This window comes from Malaclemys terrapin, chromosome 2, assembly GCF_027887155.1.
Source record: "Malaclemys terrapin pileata isolate rMalTer1 chromosome 2, rMalTer1.hap1, whole genome shotgun sequence".
NCBI classification, from domain to species: Eukaryota; Metazoa; Chordata; order Testudines; family Emydidae; genus Malaclemys; species Malaclemys terrapin.
In genome coordinates, this window is record NC_071506.1 from 245573622 (window position 1) to 245594160 (window position 20539).

General features: G+C 44.8%; 1 protein-coding gene and 1 long non-coding RNA gene across 5 annotated transcripts in view; one reads left to right on the forward strand and one right to left on the reverse strand.

The window, feature by feature from the left end:
* Window positions 1-20294, reverse strand: LOC128832881 (uncharacterized). Of its 3 annotated transcripts, none has more exons than XR_008444078.1 (4): window positions 19495-20294; window positions 17524-17600; window positions 10973-11122; window positions 1-87 (listed from the first exon to the last, which is right to left on the reverse strand). It is a non-coding gene; the product is annotated as an uncharacterized LOC128832881 (long non-coding RNA). The 3 variants fall into 3 exon arrangements; XR_008444077.1 differs by having other exon boundaries at window positions 6-110; XR_008444079.1 differs by lacking the exon at window positions 17524-17600 and having other exon boundaries at window positions 6-110.
* Window positions 10935-20539, forward strand: part of LOC128832878 (S-acyl fatty acid synthase thioesterase, medium chain-like) — a 15176-nt gene continuing 5571 nt past the window's right edge. The window contains exons 1-3 of one of the 2 annotated variants that reach the window (XM_054020574.1): window positions 10935-10949; window positions 18045-18248; window positions 19217-19347. In XM_054020574.1, the coding sequence (XP_053876549.1) occupies window positions 19218-19347 (130 nt within the window). In that variant the 5' untranslated portion in view covers window positions 10935-10949; window positions 18045-18248; window position 19217. Of the gene's footprint in view, window positions 10950-11667; window positions 11993-18044; window positions 18249-19216; window positions 19348-20539 lie in introns of those variants that run through there. The other variant, XM_054020573.1, reaches the window with a different exon arrangement.

Below are 20539 nucleotides of genomic sequence, written 5' to 3' on the forward strand. Positions count from 1 at the left end.
GTGTGTGTGTGTTCATCTGATTCCGGGGCTTCAGGACCCCAGCACTGGGGAACCTAGGCCCTGCAGGATAGCTCCATTGGGAGGGAACTGCAGAAGGGAGAAGTAGAGCTCTGTATGAAAACACAAGTGACACAAGCAGTACATTGATAGAATTGCAGAACACCCCCCCCCCCGAAGAGTAACCCTAATAAATGAGCCCATCCCAAAGTAACGGGCAAATCTCGTAGCAGCCAGGAGCTCCGGGGGTCCCCCTGCCGCCTGCAGCAGCCAGGAGCAGCGGGGGTTCCTCTTCCTGCCTGCGGTGCCTGGGAGTGGCAGGTATCGCCCCTGTCGCTCACGGCAGCCAGGAGTTCTGGGTGTCCCCCCTGCCGCCCACAGAGGCAGAGAGCTCCAGGGGGCCCCCTGCTGCCCATGGCGGACGGGGACTGTGGGGGGTCTGCCTGGAGTGGCAGGGGATCCTGTAGCTTCCAGCCGGCGCTGGCTGAAATCATGGAGGTTTTTGGAAGTCACGGATTCTGTGACTTCCGTGACTAAATCGCAGCCCTGATTATGATCACTGGCATTTGTCGTGTTCAAGGTTATGCGGGTGTGACCAAAATCACCCCTATATTCACACCCTGCACACTCTTGTAATAATCTTCGTACAAAATATGCCAGGTGAGATATCATTTGAAAACTAATATCTCATTGGTCAATAATATCATGGTGAAATGTATGTAGCAATATTATGTTTAAAGTTATGAAATCCCCCTATATGATGTTATTGGTACGTGCTGAAAAGCACACAGACCTACCTAGGCAAAAGTTATTAAACAGGTCTACTCTACGCAAAGGAATGTGTGTTTGCCTCATGTTAAGCTATGTAGATCATGAGTACCAACCTTAGGGCAGACTGTTAAGAAGCAGGGCACAAACCCCAAACTTGTTGTGAGTTCTATACTTAGATTTCACCAACCATGGGTCAAGTATAAACTCCTCACGCACTACAACCGCCTTAATTTATCACAATCAGTCCCTTGGGTACTCTGAGCTATCTTGCCGCCCAGGCAAGCTTGTCTTTGTGATAGATGGTCCCTTGCACCAAAAATCACAACAATATTCAGGTTACTCCCAGGGCCAAAGGACCAATGGCTTCTCCCAGCTCAGTTGAACTTCAGCTCTCACACTAAAGACAATGCTTGTAGCCAATCCTATAACAAATTAACCAAAGATTTATTAACTAAGAAAAAAATGAGTTAGTTACAAGAGTAAAGCAAGTAAATGTACACACACACCCATGAGTTACAGTCAGGTTCCAAAGCGTAATAGAAGTGGCTGTAATGTACAAGTTCTGTATGTCCTTTAGGGCTATTCCAGGCAAAGCACTGGGGAGCTCTTGCTTATGTTGGGGTGCAGAAGAGGTGCGGCAGGGGGTTGGGATGCGAGGTGCATGCAGGGGGCTCATGGCAGGGAGTTGGGGGGCAGGGGCTGGAGGGGGCTCAGGGCAGGGGGGGTGGGGGTGCAAGGTACAGGCAGGGGGCTCAGGGCAGGAGGTTGGGGGGGAGGAGGGTAGGCTGTTTGCAGGCGGCCCCCAGGCTGGGGATCTGAGCTCCCCTGTCCCGGCGGGCAGGCTTGGGGGCTGGGCCAGGCCAAGGGAGCCGGGCTGTGCACTTGGGGCCGGGCCGGGTAGACGGGGCCAGGCTGGATCGCAGCGGAGCTGGGCTGCTCCCGGAGCTGGACTCAAGGCCGAGGGAGCCGGGCAGGAGCCCCCGAACAGTGCCGGGGAGCTGAGCTCCGGGGGGGCCTGTGGGCTGGGCTCACCCCCTGCTCCGGGCCTGCTAGCTCCCGGGCCCCACTTAAGGTGGGCTGGGCTCGGGGGCGGTCTGACCCCCTGCCCCCCAGGAAGTGCCCGGGCCCGCGGCCAGTGCTGGGAGGCGCAGGTGGGTTTGGGGCCCCGGGCACTGGGGCGGGGGCAGCTGCCTTGGGGGTGAGGGGACTGCAGCAATGCCCCCGCGAGCCACTTTAAGCAGCTGTGTTGGTGCTGCCAGGTGGGAGGCTGCCAGTGAGCACATGGGTCTGTTAAAGCAGCCGGGCCCGGCCCTGGGGAAGGGGAGCCCAGCTCAATAGGGCGCAGGCAGGGAGGGGGAGGAGGGGTTCGGGCTCTGGCTCGCTCGCTTGCTCCCTGCCTGCCTGCCTACTTACTTACCTACCTACCTGGCCCGGCCCCGCTCACCACGTCCCCGCGCAGCCCCAGGGGAGGGTGGGGCGGCACAGGGCTCTGCACGCTGCCCTTGCCACGCCTCCAGGTACCTCCCTTGAAGCTCCCATTGGCCGCAGTTCCCCATTCCCGGCCAATGAGAGCTGCGGGGGGCGGTGCCTGGAGCAAACCCACCCGCCCCCCCCCCCCGGGGCCAAGGGACGTGGTGAGGTGCCGGCTGTTTCTGAGAGGGCATTAGGGTGTGCCTGGGCACACCCGGCACACCCAGTGCACACGCCTATGCTTTGAAAGATAACCCCACAGAAGAATCCACTTCAAAAGTTCACTGGACTATAAAAGAAAGGGGCAGAGAACCCCAGGTTCTCCCTCTTTCACCTAAGAAAACTAAGGCACCAGCACTTTTGGGCTTCTGGGAGAAATCCTGACCAAAGAAAGGGTGAGTCACCATCTTGCTTGAAGACTGTGGTGAGAAAGGCCATCTTAAACAAAGCCTTGAACCAAAACTAGCTTAAGTTTTAGACTTTTAGATGTCTAATTTTCACTTTTTTGCTTGTAACCATTTCTAACTTTATCTCTTATACCTGAATTCACTTCAAATCCTCTCTGCTTTTGTTAATAAGCTTGTTTATTTTTTTATATATATATATAAAAACACACTGGTGTGTTTAAACTGAACTGCTTGGTAACGCCAGTTAAAGTAACAAACTGTTGAATATTGATTCCTTACAGAGGCAACGGACCTCTAATATCTGAACTGCCCAGGTGAGGACTGGACAGTGCAGAACACACATTTTGGGGGAAATTGGAGACTGGGAGTGTGTTGGAGTCACCCTACAAGTAGTAACCAAGGCTGCTGGAAGCCAGAGTGTGATTGGAGTGTTGCCGACAGGCTGCTGGGGTCAGAGCTGCCGGGTCAGGGCTGTAGCTATACACAGACACTCAGGGTGTGACTGCATGCTGGTAGGCTGTTTTTGACTACCCCAGGTTCAGAGCTACAATAGCAAAGCATTTTGAGGCACCCAAAGTTGTGTGGCAGGTGATGACACAACCCCCACTGTTCTGGATTGCACCTCAGAATGTGACAGTGGGCTAGTGACCTTGAATTGTTTGCACAGCAGTAGTTGTAGGGAAAATGCCAGCAATATCTACACTTAGGACTTCAGTGTCACAGGGCCGCCCAGAGGATTCAGGGGGCCTGGGGCAAAGCAATTTCGGGGGCCCCTGCCATAAAAAAAAGTGGCAATACTATAGAATGCTATATTCTTGTGAGGGCCTCTGCAGGGCCCGGGGCCTGGGGCAAATTGACCCCTTGCTTCCCCCCCCCCCTCCCCCAGACAGCCCTGCAGTGTCATCATTATTGGTCATAGATGTTGTGTTGATGAGAAGATCGGGTTTGCCAAAAATGGCAATGCCACATCGCTCGTGTGGTCTCTTGATGGTCACAGTCATTCTGAGAACCCAGGTCAGTTGTTAGTCCCAATGTGTGTCTCCTGGAGGCATAACACCTGACAGTTATAGTCAGTGCACATTTTGGCTATAAAGTCCTGTTTGGCACCCGAGAGCCCTTCAACTGATATTATTGTCAATGCCAGGCCTGATGAGGAGCTTTTTGAATGACACTGATGACTGCATCAATCTTCAGGTACAGGTAGTCAATTATACTGATGAGACAGCAGGATTCGCAGATTCAGAGAATCTGGCAGGGGCTACAATAAATGCTCCTGCTATGACTCTGGTTTATCTGGGTTATATACATTTATTTATTCATAGATTCATAGATTATAGGACTGGAAGGGACCTCGAGAGGTCATCAAGTCCAGTCCCCTGCCCGCATGGCAGGACCAAATACTGTCTAGACCATCCCTGATAGACATTTATCTAACCTACTCTTAAATATCTCCAGAGACGGAGATTCCACAACCTCCCTAGGCAGTTTGTTCCAGTGTTTAACCACCCTGACAGTTAGGAACTTTTTCCTAATGTCCAACCTAGACCTCCCTTGCTGCAGTTTAAACCCATTGTTTCTGGTTCTATCCTTAGAGGCTAAGGTGAACAAGTTCTCTCCCTCCTCCTTATGACACCCTTTTAGATACCTGAAAACTGCTATCATGTCCCCTCTCAGTCTTCTCTTTTCCAAACTAAACAAACCCAGTTCTTTCAGCCTTCCTTCATAGGTCATGTTCTCAAGACCTTTAATCATTCTTGTTGCTCTTCTTTGGACCCTTTCCAATTTCTCCACATCTTTTTTAAAATGCGGCGCCCAGAACTGGACACAATACTCCAGCTGAGGCCTAACCAGAGCAGAGTAGAGCGGAAGAATGACTTCTCGTGTCTTGCTCACAACACACCTGTTAATGCATCCCAGAATCATGTTTGCTTTTTTTGCAACAGCATCACACTGTTGACTCATATTTAGCTTGTGGTCCACTATAACCCCTAGATCCCTTTCTGCTGTACTCCTTCCTAGACAGTCTTTTCCCATTCTGTATGTGTGAAATTGATTTTTCCTTCCTAAGTGGAGCACTTTGCATTTGTCTTTGTTAAACTTCATCCTGTTTAACTCAGACCATTTCTCCAATTTGTCCAGATCATTTTGAATTATGACCCTGTCCTCCAAAGTAGTTGCAATCCCTCCCAGTTTGGTATCATCCGCAAACTTAATAAGCGTACTTTCTATGCCAATATCTAAGTCGTTGATGAAGATATTGAACAGAGCCGGTCCCAAAACAGACCCCTGCGGAACCCCACTTGTTACGCCTTTCCAGCAGGATTGGGAACCATTAACAACAACTCTCTGAGTACGGTTATCCAGCCAGTTATGCACCCACCTTATAGTAGCCCCATCTAATTTGTATTTGCCTAGTTTATTGATAAGAATATCATGCGAGACCGTATCAAATGCCTTACTAAAGTCTAGGTATACCACATCCACCGCTTCACCCTTATCCACAAGGCTCGTTATCCTATCAAAGAAAGCTATCAGATTGGTTTGACATGATTTGTTCTTCACAAATCCATGCTGGCTGTTCCCTATCACCTTACCACCTTCCAAGTGCTTGCAGATGATTTCCTTAATTACTTGCTCCATTATCTTCCCTGGCACAGAAGTTAAACTAACTGGTCTGTAGTTTCCTGGGTTGTTTTTATTTCCCTTTTTATAGATGGGCACTATATTTGCCCTTTTCCAGTCTTCTGGAATCTCTCCCGTCTCCCATGACTTTCCAAAGATAATAGCTAGAGGCTCAGATACCTCCTCTATTAGCTCCTTGAGTATTCTAGGATGCATTTCATCAGGCCCGGGTGACTTGCAGGCATCTAACTTTTCTAAGTGATTTTTAACTTGTTCTTTTTTTATTTTATCCGCTAAACCTACCCCCTTCCCATTAGCATTCACTATGTTAGGCATTCCTTCAGACTTCTCGGTGAAGACCGAAACAAAGAAGTCATTAAGCATCTCTGCCATTTCCAAGTTTCCTGTTACTGTTTCTCCCTCTTCACTAAGCAGTGGGCCTACCCTGTCTTTGGTCTTCCTCTTGCTTCTAATGTATTGATAAAAAGTCTTCTTGTTTCCTTTTATTCCCGTAGCTAGTTTGAGCTCATTTTGTGCCTTTGCCTTTCTAATCTTGCCCCTGCATTCCTGTGTTGTTTGCCTATATTCATCCTTTGTAATCTGTCCTAGTTTCCATTTTTTATATGACTCCTTTTTATTTTTTAGATCGTGCAAGATCTCGTGGTTAAGCCAAGGTGGTCTTTTGCCACATTTTCTATCTTTCCTAACCAGCGGAATAGCTTGCTTTTGGGCCCTTAATAGTGTCCCTTTGAAAAACTGCCAACTCTCCTCAGTTGTTTTTCCCCTCAGTCTTGATTCCCATGGGACCTTACCTATCAGCTCTCTGAGCTTCCCAAAATCTGCCTTCCTGAAATCCATTGTCTCTATTTTGCTGTTCTCCCTTCTACCCTTCGTTAGAATTGCAAACTCTATGATTTCATGATCACTTTCACCCAGGCTGCCTTCTACTTTCACATTCTCAACGAGTTCCTCCCTATTTGTTAAAATCAAGTCTAGAACAGCTTCCCCCCTAGTAGCTTTTTCAACCTTCTGAAATAAAAAGTTGTCTCCAATGCAGTCCAAGAATTTGTTGGATAGCCTGTGCCCCACTGTGTTATTTTCCCAACATATATCCGGATAGTTGAAGTCCCCCATCACCACCAAATCTTGGGCTTTGGATGATTTTGTTAGTTGCTTGAAAAAAGCCTCATCCACCTCTTCCACCTGGTTAGGTGGCCTGTAGTAGACTCCTAGCATGACATCTCCCTTGTTTTTTGCCACTTTAAGCCTAACCCAGAGACTCTCAACACTTCCGTCTCCTATGTCCATCTCTACCTCAGTCCAAGTGTGTACATTTTTAATATACAAGGCAACACCTCCTCCCTTTTTCCCCTGTCTATCCTTCCTGAGCAAGCTGTACCCATCCACACCAACATTCCAATCATGTGTATTATCCCACCAAGTTTCAGTGATGCCAACAATGTCATAGTTGTATTTATTTATTAGCACTTCCAGTTCTTCCTGCTTATTCCCCATACTTCTCGCATTTGTATATAGGCATCTAAGATACTGGTTTGATCTTTCCTCCCAGTTTTGTCCTGACTCTCCTTTCTCTCTGCCAATATAGCCCACACTCCCTCTTGTTTCCGACCCATCTCCCCGGTCTCCATGTTCCCCACTTACCTGTGGGCTTTGCTCACCTGTCCCCGTCGAACCTAGTTTAAAACTCTTGTTTTCACACAATCATGTTGTTTTAACTTATTCAGAGATTGGACCCAGGTCATGGGACCACATCCGCATCTGGGAAAATGATGCAACCCCATGTGTACTTTAAAAAATAAACAGCTATAGAGCCCAGAGGCCCCAATCAAGATCAGGGCCCTGCTGTGCTGATCCCTGAACAAAATTGTACAATGACATAATCAGTGGAATCACTAGTTTACATACTGTTACCCCTTTTTGACCCAGTGGTTAGCCAGTTTTGGTGGTCTAGCAGATTGTTCCATTCAGAAGAGAAATTGTTGGTGGAGTCAGGTATTAAGTGAACCCATTGCTGCCCCATTGAAAGGGAAACTGAGGCAGGCCTCAGCAGAGTCACACTGGGCCAGAAGGTACAGGGCGGGCATGATCTTTTACACTTGGGAAGATAACATCACTTAATTCATATTTGAAAGCTTATCTTCACAGCTAGGAGGAATAGAAGTTCACTTTTTTTAAAAAAAGAACAGGAAATGAGAGGGGAGAAAAGAGCAGAGGAAACTTTAAAAGTTTTGCTGGTATTGCTATTTCAGTTAGGAGTGTGAAAAAAATCACTTCTCTAACTGATAGAGCTATGTTTGTGAAAGCTCTAGTGTAGACACAGATATACTGGCAAAAAAGTCCTTTTGCCAGTATAGCTTATGTCATTTGGGGAGCTTGTATAAGCTATACTGGCAAAGAAAAGTTTTGCCAATAGAGGCTGCATCTCCACTAGCAGAGTAGTGTATAGCTATACCAGGAAACACTTTCTAGTGTAGGCAAGGCCTAAGCTTGTGCAGAATCTGACTATGCCACTCAAGTCTCATAAATGCAACAACCAGACAAGCCTGTCAGATGGGTACAAGGGTGGGCAGTAGAAGCTGACATTATTACATACATTTGAGTAGGTCTCAGATTCCATCCACAATGGAACAACCTGTGGGCTTACCACAAAGGAACTTTCCAGTGGCACTAGGTAATCCAGTACACTAGGAGCTTGAAAGTCTGCAAAGCAGGGGTATCATCAGGGCCGGCTCTAGCTTTTTTGCTGCCCCAAGCAGCAAAAAAAAGCGCCGCCCCCTGAGGCCCCCCGCCGAGCGCCGCGCCACCCCCCGCCGAGCGCTGCCGGAACCCGCCCCCCAGAGCACCACCCTCCCGCACCGCCCCCCCGCTGAGCGCCAGAACCCCCCACCCCGCGCGCCGAGCCCCGTGCTGTCCCCCCACCCGCCGAGCTCCACGCCGCCGGAACCCCCCCTGAGCGTTGAGCCCCGTGCTGCCCCCCCCGCCGAGCTCTGCGCCGCCGGAGCCCGCCGAGTGCCGCCGGAACCCGCCCCCGGAGCGCCACCCTCCCGGAACCCCCCGCCGATCGCTGGGCCCCCGGAGCCCGCCCCTTACCAGGTGCCGCCCCAAGCATGTGCTTGGGTGCCTGGTGCCGGCCCTGGGTATCATAGCACCTATATGCATCATGAGGGTGATAAAAAAGCCATTAGGCAAATTATGTATCTGCATAGACCTAAAGCCACTGAACCGGACATTGAAAAGATTCCAGTATCTGCCCAAAACTGATGAAAACTTGCCAGAATTTTCCAAAGCCAGAATCTTTATTGTTTGAGATGTAAAGAATGGGTTTTTGGCATCTGTGATATTCCAGGGCGCAAGCCAGACAAATGAGGGGCTGCATCATCACTGCCCTGCAATCTGGAGTGTCTTGCAATGCCTTGCTGCTGTAGCTCCCAATCTGGACTGTTCACAAACAACCACCAGCATGCAGGTCACACCCAAATGGGTTTATGTAAAGCCACAGCTCTGCCCCAGCAGTTCTGAACCCAGCAGCCTGTCAGCACACACCAGAAACACTCTGGCTTCCAGCAGCCTTGGTTACCATTTACAGGGTGACCCCAACACACTCCCACTCCCAAATTTTCCCCCCAAAATGTATGTTCTGCACTGTCCACCTCTCTTCTGGACAGTCCATTCCTCTGGAGGAATCATATACAACAGCTTAACACCTTAAATGACATTACCCAAACCATTCACAATACTGGATTGATTTTGATTAAAGAATAAAATAAGTTAGGTTTTAAGTGAGTTCAAGTAATGAGGTATAAAAGTCAGAAATGGTTACAAGGAAAACAGAGATAAAACTCTTTCTACTGCCTAACCTAACAAACTACACTTGATTCAAAGTAAAGTCCTTACCGCTTACTTCTAACACATTATTGACCAAGCTTTCAGATCAGGTCTCCTTCCCTAAAGTGCAGCACTGTTTTTTTGTCGTCTTAGGTACTAACCTCACATACAATGTTGCTACATATATTTCACTATGATAAGATTGACCAGCGACTTATTAGCTTTTAAATGATACCTTAGAAGGCATATTTTTCACAAAGATTATTACAGTCAGGGCCTGCTCCAGGCACCAGCCGAGCAAGCTGGTGCTTGGGGCGGCAGATTGAACGAGGCGGCATTCCGCCCAATCGTAGGGCGGCACGACCGCTTTTTTTTTTTGTTCTGCTCCGGACGCCTTGTATGGGGCGGCGGCGCGGAGGATGGGAGCACCCTGCAACAAGCCCGTCCTTCCCTCCCCACCGACCGGAACGGAGCCCTCGTGGCAGGCGGCGCGCTGTAACCCTGGCCCCCCCATTCTCTCTCTCTCCCGCCCGCTCTCTCCCCATCCCCCAGCTAGCCGGTCCCCCTGCACCCGCGCTCCGGCGATGCCGCAGGTTTTTTTTTTGCTTTGCCGTTCTGGCCACCCTGTTCGTGTTTGTTTTTTTGGGTTTTTTTTGCTTGGGGCGGCCAAAAACCCAGAGCCGGCCCTGATTACAGTAGTGTACAGAGTGTGAATACAGGGGTTCATTCCGTCACAGCACATAAGCCTGGATAAATAGACGATTATACTGATAACCTTTGCAATGCCATTTGGTCACCACAGATGGCTGCACATGTGACTCATCTCTGAGCATGGAGTTGCACAAAACTTACACCATATATATATAAAGTTAAAGAGACACTGTCAATTTACAGATCATATGTTATATGTAAACAGCTGTCATACCTATGGTACATATAACACTTTACATGAGAGAATTAAAAGAATAACTGTTAAAAATCCAGCATATCACACACAGGGCCAGCTCCAGCATTTCTGCCGCCCCAAGCAAAAAAAAAAAATAAGCCGCGATCGGCAGCGGTAATTGGAAAAAAAAAAAGCCGCGATAGGCGGCGGCAGTTCAGCGACAGGTCCTTCGCTCCTAGAGCGAGTGAGGGACCTGCCACCCCGAATTGCCGCAGGTGCCGCCCCTCTCCCTCGGCCACCCCAAGCACCTGCTTGCTAAGCTGGTGCCTGGAGCTGGCCCTGATCACACAGTATGCTCTTTGTTTGCTTTTTGTATTTCTCTCAGCTTGAAAATGAAACTCAATTAAGTCAGTTTCATTTGTGTTTATAGAAAGTTTCACTTTCAGGTTCTTGGGTGCTGTTTCAGCATTTCAACATAACTATTTTCATTTTTTTACATTATGGAAACATTTATATTGGTCATAGGTTTAAGAACACTTAAATTATGGGCCAAATTTTATAATTTGGTTTGTCAGGTCCCTGGGTAGAAACCAACATTCAGGTATGAGTATTTTCAAATTACCTAAATATAAAATGCACATTGTGAAAGCAGGCGTCTGATTGCCTAAGGTTCCAATATGCAGGCAAAACTACCAGTTGGACTAGTTAGTCAATTCACACTTCCTTGGATCAGACACCTACAAAAGGTAAGTGTCGTTTAATGGATTCCCTACTGTTCCCAAAATAAAAGCACTCTAAATAAAACCCCATAGAAACTATTCACTCCCAACCGTCTGTGTATGAGCTGTTTGAAACCAGCATTTGCAGTGCTCAGTATTAGCAGCCACTGCCAAAGTTTATCCATGCCTGCTCCTGTCTCCATGGAAACAGAAATAGTTGGTAGAAATGGGGTAAGAGGCTTTAATATAATCACCTTCTTGATTTTGCTTCTGCCAGTCTGATACAGGAATAGCAGGTGGCAGTGGGGAGAAGGCTGGGGCTCTCTTGTGGATATCAGCTGTGCTTGTTGACTGGGATTTTCCATAATGTGCAAGTTCCTAAACTCCATAGAGTATTGAATTTCCTAAAAGTGGTGGAGAGAAATGTAGGGAGAATAATGGAAAAACTTACACATTTTAAAACAAACAAAACAGGTATTGGTTAAAATAGTTAAACTTGGGTGCCTTAAGTCAAGCATCAAAATCCACAGTGGCTTGACCATTTTGACCATTAGTTTTAAATGTCCTTACACTTAAATTCTTCTTCTTTGTTGTCTTCATTTATTTCTTACATAGTTAAATTGAAAAGAAAAAATAGTATAAAATCAGTAACAGAAATGAAGTTCTAACAGCAACTTGTATTTCTGAGATGATTATTGGCTTTTGGCCATTAGCCACATCACATACTGGAAAATATGAGATTATTACATATAAATGTAGGGTGTTACTGCTAGTTCTCTTTATTGCACTGTTTCAGCACCTAGATGATATATGTTGTAATTTCTTTGCTAACTAAAGATATTATTTGACTTAAATCATGTGACAATCTACTATATTATTATCTCTGTGTATGCAACGTGTACTTTTAAAATGTCTTGGATTGAGACTGAACATGATTCTGACCCGTCTATCCTTGTCACGTGCTTCGTGTTATGTGGGGCACTCCACATTTGTTGCTATTTGAGGAAGCTCTGCTTTTCCACCCCTTGTTGCATTCCTGTTTGTGGTTCCATTTGTGAGCATTCTGGCTCCTCCCCTACACTACCTAGACAGGACTTAAAGACAGGTGCTGTGTCACCTGAACACCATCTCCCTCTCTTCCTGGGTAGGCTAATCTTGCTCCAACTGCTTGTCAGCGCACGTCTAGCTTGTTGCTGCTTCATGCTGCACACTGAAAATAAAAGAAATCCCCAGGCTGCAATATATGGGCACTTCAAGTCATCTTGCTAATTGAGGTATGATTGGGTTAAGGGAAACCGGAGGGTGGCCAATCAGTGAAATGACTGAGCAGAAGGCAGAGAGCAGGGTGAAAGCCCACGACTGGAAGATTTAACTGAAGTGTCTAGTATTGCAATGGTAAGACAGCGGAAGGACTCTGACTAATGTGGTGTCTTAATCACATGTAAACTGTATGCCGGGGCAGCACAACTTCAATCAGTTGGAAGAAGAGGCATGTTCCCCTTCCTCTGCAGGAGAGGGACAGAACTGATCATTGGAGCTGAAGCGAGGAGTTTCCCTGAGGGAGGGGGCACAGTTGTGGGGGTATGTGATCAGTCTGGGGGGAGGTTGAAGTAGTGTCCCCTTCAGGAGGTGATGACTGGGAGAGGCAATCAGTTGGGAGGCTGAAGGAGGTAGTAACTACTCTGGTTTCTTTATATGAAAATATGCAGGTACAGTATATGCATTTAATGCAGAAAGATCACAGGGGACTTTCCCAGCATGCTGTCTTCCAGTCCTTAGCTCTGCAGTAGCTATTCTGCAGCCTACAGCAGCAGTTTGTATCTCTTCTGTTAACTTTCTCTTGGCTTTGCCTTTTTCTGGTTCCTGTTGTGGTGGCCCATCCTCAGAAATATTAATGGGAAAGAATTAATAATCTTGTCAATTTAAACATACATGAAAGTCAAGATAATTGCAGCCTTCTGTCACACACTGGGCAGATTTTTCCACTGCCATGTGTTCAAAGTAGATGTAACATGCCACCATTCTGATTTGGGTGCACTCGGTGAAAATGTAAATGTCTGCACGAGTTGCACATGGTGCTGCGCCATAGAGAAGCAGGACCTGTGCATATCGAGTTGTATTAACAGTTTCAACAGATTAGAAATTGAATTTTGGTTTGCCATGTTATAACCTCTTTATTATTCAGTTGTCATAAACATTAATATGAGCAAAGCTTAAGTCCAAATGTTTGTGGGAAATAATTTCGGGCCTTTAATAACTATACAATTATTAGCGGGGTAGCAGTGTTAGTCTGGATCTGTAAAAAGCAACAGAGAGTCCTGTGGCACCTTTAAGACTAACAGTTATATTGGAGCATAAGCTTTCGTGGGTGAATACACATGTGTCTGACGAAGTGGGTATTCACCCATGAAAGCTTATGCTCCAATACATACATGGTCTTAAAGGTGCCACGGGACTCTCTGTTGCTTTATACAATTATTGTCTCTGGCAACGAGGAAGTAAGGTAGCAGCCATCTTATAGTTTTTTGTTTGAATGGTTTGTGGGTGGAAGAGGAAATATGGTAAGAAAGAGGGACAGAACTGAGGGGAGAATAAAAGAAGGGGAATATGGGAACTGGAAAAAACAGGGAAGAGATGAAGGAAAGACAAAGAAGGAAGAGGATGATGGAAACAGGAATGGGAAGACTCACTCCCCAGGGAGAAGATCTCACAGGTCACCACTTCTGTGAGAGGCAGTTGAGACGAGCTCCTCAGGGAAAAGGGTACTTTGCACTGTGTACTCCATTGCACTTGTCTAGCTCCAGGCCTTGACGAAGGATGCTGCCCCTCAACAGCAACAGCAGGCATGGCACCTGGTCTGAGGGAAGCAGTGTAGATCCCCTGAAGAGGGAGAACATACTGCAGGCGGGGTCCTGCTTTATCCTGTGTCGTCAGAGGGAAGCTGGCTGCTGTTCTTTCGGAGTTCATTTGGAGCTACTAAGAGGAGCGAACTCTGGAGGAAGAAACTCCTTGGGTGGGAGACAGCCTTTTTACTTCGATGAGACAGTCATCAAAGGTGAAAACAGTCCTCCTCCTCCATCAACATACCTTCCTGCATAGTGGGGAATGCTGTTGCCTCACACCTGGAAGCCTCCTTTCCCTGAGGTGATCCAGGTCACAATCCTCCTCTTCTGCCTCTTCCTCCTTGGAGTTGGAGCATGCTAGCCAAGTGTGCAGGAAACACACTGTGCTTTTGTTAGGTTGCTCATCTATAAAACATTTATAACATCTAATCTTCCTTTCAGACCCCTGTTGAGTGGAACTTCCAAAGAGATGAGTATGAGGATGTTCCTCCCCCAAAAATGTCTTCTTGTATTTTCCTTTTTAAGGCGATGTGGCCACCACCGTGATTTTTCCCCATTGCCAGTGTGCGTTTTTCTACAGTGTGTTATAGAAACATAGTTGATTGATAGCTGGGCTTTGCGTAAAAGGCAGTGACAGGATGACACAGGATGATAAAATCTTTACACACAAACCCAAGTGGCTGCCTCCTTCTACATACAGGGTGCATGTCAGGTAATCAGCTTCGGGTGCTGAAGAACACTATCATTTCAACGTCGGTCACGTTCCTTGTATTTATTTTAAATGACAAAGACTGTCTGCTTGTCCCAGGCACTAGTGCAAAATCAACTGGTATTTCTTTATAGCAGCCAGCTGTGGCCTGCATGCCAGGTTGTGAAAATGAAGCTCTGATGCTTCTGACCTCACAAGAACTGCTCTTTCCCAGTATCCCCGGAGGGTGCAAAACATGCCTTTTTAGGAGGACCCCCTTCTCCATCTACAGCCACTTGCAGTCTCTTGTTGGTGGATTTCAGGGGGGCAAAACAAGGCCTATGAAGCACTTAAGTCACAGTCAAGCTCTAACTTTACACTTTAAATGGGATTTAAGAGTTGTGCAAGCCTTATTATGCAGGGGCTACATTTTCATCCTATGTGAACTGGTGTTCAGCAATGATACTTACAGAGTGACAATGCTGAAGATCAGAAATCTAAAAATCCTTGTGATTAGTTGTGGAGTAAGCACTACTCACCACGATTAAAGGCAGCAGAATCTAGCCCTGGATATTGTAGTAACATAATTGCTTGCATTACATTTTTTGTACATTTTTTTTCTCTCTGCTCAAAACAAATACACTGGCTTTTTAAGTTTTAAGCATCCTTTTACTGATATTTGAATATAAAGCGATTTCAAAAATTGATCTTCAATCTCCCTTTTCTCGGTTGTCTTATAAAAATTAAATATTTTTCCTTTCCTAATGGATGGTGTGCATGGGCTATCTTCATTCACCGGGCTTTATACTTGAATATGTTGTGCACTACATTCCCTGTGCGGGTTAACGTCAGCCACCTGCTGGGTGTATTCGGTAAGGCACATTTCTTTTATATTCCTTAGAAAGACAGATAGACAGATAAAGGTGCTCTCTCTCTCACACACACACACTCACATACAGCGTTAACATATTGTTAAGATTGCTACCGCAAGTAGAAAAGGTGTTTAAAACATATTAAGAACATTTACATTTACTTTAGTTAGGGTGACCAGATGTGCTGATTTTATAGGGACAGTCCCAATATTTGGGGCTTTTTCGTATATAGACTCCTATTATCCACCACCTCCTGTCCCGATTTTTCACACTTGCTATCTGGTCACCCTAACTTTAGTAGAACTGGCAGCAGGGCAGCACAAACCAGCCAACTAGGATTCCATCACAGTATGCAGCCAGTCACTCCAGAGTCAAAATTACGCTAATGACCTGCTAAATTGCAGATCTCAAACTGTGATCCAATTGCTTTATGGGAGAAGGCTAGAAGGAACTTAAAATGCCTTTGTTTACTTAATTGACACCGATCATTAGTTCATAAATGCTGGCAATATGGTGCAGAATGGAAACAAATCATGCTGGGGTGGGTTTACTGCTCAGCAGAGTGGCTCCAGGCAAAATGCTGAGAGCTTAAGAAAACAGTCAGAAGGTACTGTTATTGACTAAAATAGCTCCCATAGTTTAGAATAGCAATAAAGAGATAGATGAGTTTGGCAAGATCATGAGGCTTTGGTCTTACTCATCACTCTACCACTGACTTGTGTACCCACCTTTGTAAAGAACTTACGGATCTTTGGATGAAAGATTATTATTGGATCATTATTTAAAACCTCAGAAACCCAGTGTGAGGAGGAGACTAGTAATAGCCCTATTTCACAGCTGGAGGAATAGGTACAGATAGGACAAGTGACTTGCCCCAAAACCACACAGCAAGTCAGTGGCAGTGTTGAGACGGGATCTCAGGAATTCCTGCTTCCTGTGCTCTTGGGAAATATGAAGCCTTTAATCACTGGAAGAATCTGAGTCTTTGAAACAACATTTATGCTAGAATAAGGAATGTTATGATTAACAGTTTGGTTTAAAAGATTGCAGAAGTTCAGGCTAGTTCCTATTGTTACTGAATGAGTTTGTCCAGCCAAATTGGAATCTCTGTGTGTTGGAACTTTAGATATGGGTGGTTGTGTCGGTTGTTGTTTTCTAATTAGAAGCTATATGCTTCCATAATGCTTCACAAACCTACAAAGAGGTCTGAGTCCCATGGATTTTACAGTCTAGCAAAACAGAGAAGCAAAGACTTTCTAAATCACTATGTTGGCAGTGAGGTGACAAAACAGGAAGAGGGGGAAATGTGTTTAAATTGATTTTTACACTTTTTTTCTTATAGCTTTGTTTTGTTTTAAATCCATTCAGGATCAGGTGTAAGCTCTTTGGGAGCACGGATTGTCATTTATTATTTGTGTGGACAAGGGCCAGCACAATGGGACCCATCCTGGTAGAGGCTTTTAGGAGCTACTGTAGTATGAAAGTTAAAAAGTGTAGGAGTGATAATAGAGGCCACCCAAACAGAAATTAGTGGTGGAATTACAGAGCAGAGCAAAGAAGTGTGGGTTGGAGGTGGAGAGTGAGGTTTTCCAGTGTGCGTGGAGGAGTGAGGCTGTTCCAAATATCAGAGTTTGATGGATTCTCTGCTTTCCAAAGCAGCTTCAGCAGGCTGCAGAATGTGGGATCTTTAATATCTTGTCATCTGATTGCTATCTGTGTCCCTCTCACACTTCAGTTCTAAAATGATTATAGCAACTGATATGCCTTCCAAATCATTAGAATCAGAGATTCAAGTTGACCTGAAAACGTTTTTTTAATTGCCCTTGTGCCCTTTTAAATTTCTCAGGGGTGTAGAAAGAAGGCTAAAACATTTTGTCAGTGTATTCCCTGCTTAATTTTTATCTTAGAAATATCAGGATTAAGTCTGATCTTTCCTGATTTTTGGTGGAAGGCTCATTAAGAGTTCTCAGATCTGGACTGGGAGTTCTTTCACCTCTTAAATCATTAGGACAGGCAGTGCTGAATTTTTAACTTTCTTCCAAGTGCTTATTTGACATAGAAGATGAATAAGTGTTAAGAAAGGGAACAAAAGGCAAAGTTTTAAATAATCTGACTAAAAATCACTTCCCAGCTCAGTTGTTCGGCTTTCAGTTAATTGTCTCTTGTGATGTCATAATTGCACCAGTTCTTCATGCTTCCATAAAGATTCAGAGCAGACAAGACAAGCAGAAAATAAAATTTTTTAAATCCTTTCCCACAAAATCTCAGCCAACCAAAACCACAAAAAACAAACCAAACAACAACAAAACCCCCCAAAATTTCACCATAAAGAAACATAAAAAAGCCTGACCCCAATTATTTTTCATTTGGTGATTTTTTCAGCTTAATATCTCATTACTTACCTAGGCCAGTGGTCTCCAAACTTTTTTATCGCGCACCCCATCAGTAAAATGTTTTTGAGCACGCACCCCCTGCTGAACTGTCGAAGCCAAAAAAAAAAGAAAAAAGCCACTCAGACTCCTGGCCGAACTGCCGAGGAGGGTGGGGAGGAGGGGGAGGCGGTGCTGCTCCGGCGGTGCTTTTCCTGCCGTGCACCCCAAAGGACCGCTGACCTAGGCTATAAACACTCTAACAGACCAGTATAAATAAATACTTTTGGAACCAGTAAAAAATTTTTTTCCCCCAAGCATTGATCTTTGGTGGAAGAAATAGTGGAGAAGTCCTGGTTCTTCTGTCATTGACTCCTGTGTAAATTGGGAGCAACTCCATTCAATAGAGTGGACATATGTTGTTACAAAACTGGAGCAAAAAAAGAAGAGAATTATGCCCTATAGTTGGCCTCCACAACAACAACTGTACATAAATCGAGCACACAAGTGTGTTCTTTCATCAGTATAGCTTCTAATCTATTTCTCCTTTACAGGTGATGCTCCAGTAATATGTAGCTGTAGAAGGTCCTTACGTTCAAAGATATCCCCCTGTGCTTGGATATTGGTGGAACTGAGGTATCAAACTGGGAGATGCAAATAACACACTGACAGAGCATTCCCCTTGTACACTATAACTAGTGCGCATCACCCTCACTACTAAACGGCAAGAATAGAGACAAAGAAATCAGGCAACCAAAGTAAGAATTGTTCCTATGGTTTTTACACTCAGTGCTAAAACTAGCTAATTTACCTTCACAATAATACAGGAAATACTCATAACAAATATTCTTCCAAGTTGTGCATAGTTTGCAGGTTGATCAATGTGTCGGAGTGTAAGTTAATCTTTACTACCCTTTGGTATTTGCTAAGCATATATACCATAGGCCTGATCAGTAGACTTTGGACTGTGAAAGGTGATGGATGTGCTTGCTTTCCCTTCAATACGGTAGGGAAATAAACAAACAATTGTTGTCACTCGCTGTAGTTATTAAATTAATCTTCATATTCATTCATTAGCTGAGACTTGCAATTGTTATTTTAGAGCAATCATCAACCACTGAACAAAGGTTATAAAGCTGGTGAATGGGTCAACTAGTAGAAATGATTAAACCAAAACTTTTTCCACTTTCATCTTGTTATCAAGACCTGGAATAGAAAACACTACCTTTGTTGCTTTTTTTCCCCAGGGGCCTGAGAGGAAAAAATATGGTGATGTTGATTTCACTTCTACTAGAGGCTAATCTGTATCCATCACTAAAAAATGGAAGCTTGCAAATGTATTGATTTGGGCTTTCAAATAATGGTTCAGGGATTCCAGTTTGGATTTCCAATTTGTATTGATGTGATTTTTCTTTTTTTACCAATGCTACAGGTTATTTTAATAGGACACAACTTCCTGTAAAAATAGGCAGTTGAGAAATTAAGATGGTCTTCTCCTCTCCCTTGCACTTTGACAAGTGCTTTAGGATCAGCCTGCTGGAATTTTTTTGAAAAAATAAAAGGACTTTTTTTTTTTTTCAATAGGCTGGTGACACAGTGTTAGCAGTTTTGACAATAGAAACTATTGGCCTGTTTCGAACTAAATGAAGTCTAGAACCACACTCTTTAATTTAAATAAAAAACTAAACAGAACAAATGAATGAGATTTCTTTTTGTCTTCCTCAAGAATGGAGAAGGTTGTTGCTTGTCTATACAGAAGGCCTAACGCACTTTATAGGCTGATTTGCTTCCCCTGGGCTGGAAGTGGCGCTACCCATTTTGCAAAATGGGGCAAACTCTTTGACAACTCAATAGAAGGTCAGTAATTTTTGTGTATGACAAGTACAATTTAATAACGATGGGCCAACTAGACAGGATACTAACATGCAGAGTAGTAAGATCTTAAACAGAATATTCTCAGCCCTAGTAAAGAGAGCTGAGTTATCTTTCTAATAATGTTCTTACCATGGCTCCCTCCTGCAAAGTTCTTAATACCTCCATTGGGATGTTGAGTTCCCTCAACTCCTATGCCACTGCAAAGCAGGTCCCAAGGTCCTGGGTTCAAAACATGAATATAACGACCTTCAATTAAATTTCTTTCTCAAAGCTAAAACAGGCTTGACTCTTTTAGAAACAGATCTGTTAAATGGGTCAGCAATACAGTAACATGTTTGGTTATATTTTAAAAAATGTACATGCAGCAAAAATGCTCAAAAAGGATATTTAAAAATTCATTTCAGTATGCTGGGAAGCTACAGACCCTTTTCCTGTGCAGAATGAATTGAAGTTAGCTAAACTTCTCTGCATGATTCTACATTCCCTGTATCAAAACCAATGTCACACAATGGCTTTGTAACAGTAAAATGGCATTTAGTTACAGAGTGAAGTAATTCCCATGGCTATCACGTTGTATCAGCTCTGGAAAAGGTTCATACTTGCAGTTTTTGAAGGGGAGAAGCCATGGCTATTTTCCAGACCTTTCACAAAGAAAAGAGAATAATCTGGCATTAAACGAGAGCATTAGCATTGAAATAAAACCAGTCCCCTAAACGCTGAATACCTCCAGTGAATTGCTGTGCCAGTCACATCCAATCTTCCTTGAAGTAAAAAAAAGTCTTCTGTTAGGCGGAAATACTTCCAGAAAAGCTATTGGGAGAGGGGGGCCTCAGAACAATTGCAACTACTGTTGAGTAAAATTCAGAGAGCAGCATGCGCTTTCAGAACTGTCTTAACTTTGCTCAAAAAAGTTATAAAAGGCCTGACCCTATATTTTTGTCCTGCTACCTATTGTATTATGTGGTGGCTTATTTTAAGTACAATACTTTTTTCTTCTTGGTGTGTGTGACCCCCCCCCCCTGCTTCCATGTGACCTTTGAAAAAATCAGTAACATATTTTTACAATTTAACCCATTGTTCAGTTGCCCAATACAACAGTGGGGTAAAAATCCAGGGATGGTCCTTTGAAAACCAAGCTTCTGAAAGGAATATACAACCATGTCAATAAATATCA